General features: G+C 31.5%; 1 protein-coding gene across 1 annotated transcript; it reads left to right on the forward strand.

Annotated features, from left to right (window-relative positions):
* Positions 1-55: 55 nt before the first annotated feature.
* Positions 56-5,696, forward strand: LOC105571121. The gene is made up of 8 exons (XM_012028594.1): positions 56-622; positions 772-858; positions 933-1,019; positions 2,463-2,918; positions 3,230-3,316; positions 4,611-5,069; positions 5,233-5,319; positions 5,427-5,696. The coding sequence occupies exons 1-8, from the start codon at positions 56-58 to the stop codon at positions 5,523-5,525; spliced, it is 1,929 nt and encodes a 642-aa protein (XP_011883984.1). The 3' UTR covers positions 5,526-5,696.
* The last annotated feature ends 201 nt before the right edge of the window (positions 5,697-5,897 follow it).

Below are 5,897 nucleotides of genomic sequence, written 5' to 3' on the forward strand. Positions count from 1 at the left end.
AATTGGCATTATCCTCCACGTAATACATATATATATAAGTTGCACTAAAATACAGATGCTTCAACTGGACTGTATAAGTGTTCTGATAGTAGTATTCTCAATATACCTCAGCTTGCTGGGATTCCAGATTACTATGTTGTACGTAAACTGCGTTTGTGTATTAAAAGCCTGTTTCAAGAGAATTAATGACAATTTGGCACATGTACCAAACGTTATGAAAAACGATGTAAAGCAACCTGCTCCTAGCTTCATTTGTCTCGTGCAAAGAAATCAATTTTTGTTGATTGAACTCAAAACCTTAAAAAAGCAACATCTAATGGTTAGCGACACAGTACAAATGCTAAATATAATCTTCAGTCCGCAACTCCTGGCTACTGTAACCGTAACCATTATTATTATCACTTTTGGATTGTATTTCCACATAGTTCGATGGCAAGATGGAGTGTTCTTTAGTTTGAATAAAGAGCTGCTTGATGTGTTTTTAGTGAGTATGGCATCTAACATTTTTAAAATAACACTAGTTGTATGGGCCTGCGAGACTGGTAAGAATCAGGCCCAAGAAATCGTTATCACTATTCACGATCTACTTAACAGCACCAATGACGAGCAAATAAAAAACGAGGTAATAATGTAATTTTGTCTATATATTATAAATGTTCCAAAAATATACAGGACTAATATAATTTTTTAAACATTAAATTGATTCAATCGATTTAACGTTTATTAATTCTAGCTTCCTGTATTTAATTATTTTGTAATCTAACATTGCAGTTGCATTTATTTTCGTTACAAACACTACATTGTAAAAATACATTTTCGACGAAAGGTCTCACTGTCGATGCAACGCTTCTTACAGTAGTAAGTAACAAATTATTTATTTCAATTAACTTATCGAAAATGAAATACCTATTACATTTTTGTTTTACTTTCAGATAGTGGGTAATATTACTACGTATCTATTAATATTGATACAATTCTTAAATATGTCGCATTCTTGTGACGGAAATACAACAACTAGTGTTAGATAATCTAATTGAGTAACAAGTATATAATCACATAAAAAGTGTATTTCAAAATTAACAATATTATTTTTGTCATTATTAATAAATTATTATCACGCAAAGTTTACGTACACCATGTAAAGTTATATGTACTTCATAAATAACCGATACAATTCATATAATCTAACTTTCTGATTGTTCTTACATTAAAATTACGACAAATTGAATACCAAGTTAATATAAATAAGCCAGCTAATATAAGTTATTATTGAATACCATATTATTATTTTCAATACTGTAAGAATTTGTAGAGATTATAAACTTTATTGTTAAATGTGTAGATATATAATTGTAATTTTCTATATGAAAATAGAAGAAATATCTTGTATTTACATATTTATAATTTATATTATATATATATTATCTATTAATGCATATCTTAAAGTCATTGGTTTATGCGGATATGGCAAAATTTATGCTTCCTATGTCACATATGCACATAATAATTCATGGAAACATATGTCACAATAATTATACATATTCCTGGTAATCCATTTCCAAGAGCAATAAATGTCAATCAAAGGATACCATGGTTACTATATGACTAACAAACTTCGGTACCTTTGTCCCTACTTGTCGCAGTATGTGCTCATAGTTGTGTACTTAAATTCGTCAGGTGTAGAAACGGAGTCCATATCAGTTTTTATACTTGTTACGAATAGACGAACTGGAAGATTGTATTTAGAAAAAAGAACTTCTTAAATCATATCGATATTAATCCTAAAGTGTTTTAATTAATAACATTCAGGCTATAAATCATGATATTGATTATTTTTCTTCCACGAATTTCTGTTAATCATGTTCAATTCGAAAATCCAACGATATGCCAAGAGCAAGATGCGAAAAGGATGGTTCTTATTCCACGCTACGGATTTCCAATCCTTAATGTACCCTTGCTTTACGTTTTGCCGTATTCTCGGAATGTTTCCATATAAGATTAATACCTCGATCTTCGAGATTTCAAAACCGCACTACATAATATCGACCATTATTGTCTGTGCTTGCTGTGCTTTTGACGTGGTATTCATTTACTACGTTATCATGTCTAAATACAATTTGGGAGACATAACCAGAAATATTGAAGCTATCTTTTACAATATGTTCTGCGGTATCATAGTGATCATCACATACATTTTGAGTGGTTCACGAATGCAGTTGCTACAGACTATATTAGAAGTCTCTTCTAAGCTATCCTTGGAATCGTATCAAAAGCTATCCAGATTAGTTCACGCGAAGGATATCTTAAGTTTTACCTTCTTAATTGTGCAAACAACTCTATTTCTATATGGAACATCTAACTATAAAATGAGTGATTGGATTGTCGCACTGTTCGAAATGTACTTCTACATAGTGGTATTTCAGATAAATACGTTGTATATAAATTGTGTTTGTGTATTAAAGGCCTGTTTCAAAAGTATTAATGACAATTTGGCGTATATGCAAATTCTCATGACAAACGATACACAACCTCGCGGTTCCAGATCAATTTGCCATATGTCGAGAAATCAATTTTTGCTAACCGAATTGAAGATCCTGATGAAATGGCACCTGATGGTTAGCAACACTGTAAAAACGCTGAATATAATCTTCAGTTTGCAAATCCTTGCTATTATAATTATGTCCATTTGTAACGTCACTTTTCAAGTGTATTTCCGTGTAGTAAGATGGAAAGATGGAATATATATTAACTTTGATATATACTTCGTCGACGCCCTTTTAACGGCAATAGGATATTACGTTATAAATATAATATTACTTATGTGGGCCTGCGAGACTGGCAAGAATCAAGCTCAAGAGATCAGCACCACCGTTCACGACGCACTCAACAGTACCAATAATGAGCAGATTAAGAAAGAGGTAAAAATACAATTATGTTTATAAATTATTCTAAATATGTGCTTTATGTTGTTAAATCTAACTAATATATGTTACACATTTCTTGTTGTTTAAAAGGATTTTATTCCTAAACGGCCAGAAATGTATAAATGACGTTTATTAAGTGACGTGTCGTGACTTTAAACGAAAAGAAGCGCGTAAAAAGTGCTTTACCAAATTACACATATATGTGTATAAAAATAACATATTTAGATTGTACTGGAATGTAATTGAGTTTTTCAATTTGATCTTTTCGTTCTTACATTTAGTTATTTTATGATCTCACATTGCAGTTGCAACTATTTTCTTTACAAATACTGCATCACGAAAATATATTTTCGGCAAAGAGCCTCAATGTAGACGCAAAGCTTCTCGCAGCAGTAAGTAATATCTAAAAAAAAATTAATTAATGTGTTCCAATTAATAAAATACCTATTGTTTATATACTTTGCTTTATTTTTAGATGGCGGGAAACATTACTACGTACTTATTAATTTTGATACAATTTCTAAATGCGTCGCATTCTTGCGATACAAGGACAATTAATAATAATTAAAAAAGATACACAGTATTATATAATGTGCAGAAATGTGTACTGATATCCAACTAACAAAGAATATTAAATTGACATTATGTGATCGTGCAAAAGATGTCAAATATCTTATATGGAACTTCTTTCCTTAGGGAAAGAAATAGATACATATTATGAAAGCATTGTAAAAAGCTAGTCATCGACAGGTACATACAAAGTACAATTATATATTCTTTCTTCATATACATATAAATGATAATTGATGATCGAAGAATACCATGGTTACATCACGCCTAACAAAATATCTTTTATCTTGTGTTGTCACTGTACAAGACAGCACTTTGCGACAGTTTCGAAATTAAATTCGTAGAGTGCACATTGGCGAGAATTCAGTATCGATGTACATAGAAAGCCAAAACTGACGAAAGATTATACTTAGAAAAAGAACTTTCTTGGTTATACACATGTTAATAACAAAGTGGATTAATAATTAATAATTTATTGTTTATAATTTATTCTACTGTTTTCTCATGACAAATCGTTGATCATGTTCAATTTGTCAATAAATTACCATGCAGAACCTCGACGCAAACAGAAAAAAGGCGATTATTTCAAGCCAAGGATTTACAATCACTGATGCATCCGTGCTTTACATTATGTCATATTTTTGGAATATTTCCGTATAAGATAAACGCTTTGAATTTGGAAATTTCAAAACCATACTACATTTTGTCGACTGTTGTTACCTGCATTTTTGGTATTTACACATTGATAATTCTGTTCAATATTTCCTTCTTTGGAAAATTCAATATGGCAAGTTTACCCGAGATCCTTGCGGATTGCACCATCTATGTGTTTGGCGGTTTCATAGCGATTGTCACATTCATTTTGACCGGTCCGCAGCTACGATTCTTTCAGACTATATTGATGATTTCTTCAAGACTACCAGTGGAATCATATGAGAAGTTATCTAAACTGATTCATACTAAGGATATCATCGGTTTTCTAGTAGTTGTGCCTGCATTGTTCTTTCCTACAATCCAATTTGCATTGACTCTAGATTACTTCTATCTAATATATACCGATTTAGTGGTGTTTCTGGTGGATATGTTCTATATATGAATTGCGTTTGCATATTAAAGGCGTGTTTTAAAAGAATTAATGACAATCTGACAAACATGAAAAGTGTCATAGAAAATAATGAGTCACATATCTCTAGATTGAACTATCATGACCAGAGAAATCAGTTTCTGATCATGGAGCTCAAAGCTCTGAAGAAGGAACATCTCGCAATCAGTGATACAGTACAGATGCTAAACATGACTTTCAGTTTGCATCTTCTTGCTACAGTTCTCTTGGTCTTCTCCACTGTCACCGTTACTTTGTATTACTACATACTGTTCTGCCTGTATCTTTTGACTATTGATGTGCCAAGAAGTGTATTGCATCACACAAGCTTTGTTATATACCTGTTATATAGTACTATAAAAATCACATTGATAGTATGGGCCTGCGAGACGGGCAAAAATCAGACTCAGCAAATGAGCGTGTCCATTCACGATGTGTTTAACATCACCACTAATGAGCAAATCAAATATGAGGTACTGTACTATGATGTAAAATATTAATCATTCATATTTCTTTTAAATTATATTAATGCAAAAAACACCATGTATTATACATTTAAATGATTTCTGACATATCAAATTTATCAGATATGTAATTATATTTTTACATCATAAATTTAATGTTTCCCGATTGCAGTTACAACTATTTTCTTTGCAAATACTTCATTGCAATAACACATTTGGTGCAAAAGGTCTCACTGTGGATGCAAAACTTTTCGCTGAGGTAAGTGATTGGTCATATGATACATTTGTTAATAGTTATAATTATTATTTTTATTACTAAATGATTGCTGGAATATGCATTGGTTACATTCTTTATTTTTATTTTAGATAGTGGGTTGCATTGCCACATATATAATAATAATGTTTCAATTCAAGTTTTTCTCTTGCGAGAAAGAGATGGCAAACAATATTACGGAAGTAATCTAATAAGACACATAATTAAACAAACAAACGTATTAAAAATACTTGATTATTGTTGCGACGAATAGATGGACTACTAAGGTATCTCGTCGAGCTAAGCTGTTGATTCTTGCGTTGCTAAGCGTCACGCGTCTTTTTGGATGTCATGCTGCGATCAGCGTTTCAACGTGTGGATCGATCGGCTTTAATTAAAAATATTATTAGTATAAATACCAATAGAAATTAATGTTGTAAATATATTTTTACATGACTAAAAGTGTAAAAAATAAGAAAATATGCTTCAATTAGAAATTTATACAACTTTTTTTTTCCGTCCATTGACCGATTTTTAGAGGTTTCGCCCCACTGTGCGCCGTTCCGTTATGCCCCGGGTTCCCC

The sequence above is a fragment of the Vollenhovia emeryi genome, unplaced genomic scaffold (assembly GCF_000949405.1).
Source record: "Vollenhovia emeryi isolate VEMERY1.0 unplaced genomic scaffold, V.emery_V1.0 DF941171.1, whole genome shotgun sequence".
In the NCBI taxonomy this organism is placed as follows: domain Eukaryota; kingdom Metazoa; phylum Arthropoda; class Insecta; order Hymenoptera; family Formicidae; genus Vollenhovia; species Vollenhovia emeryi.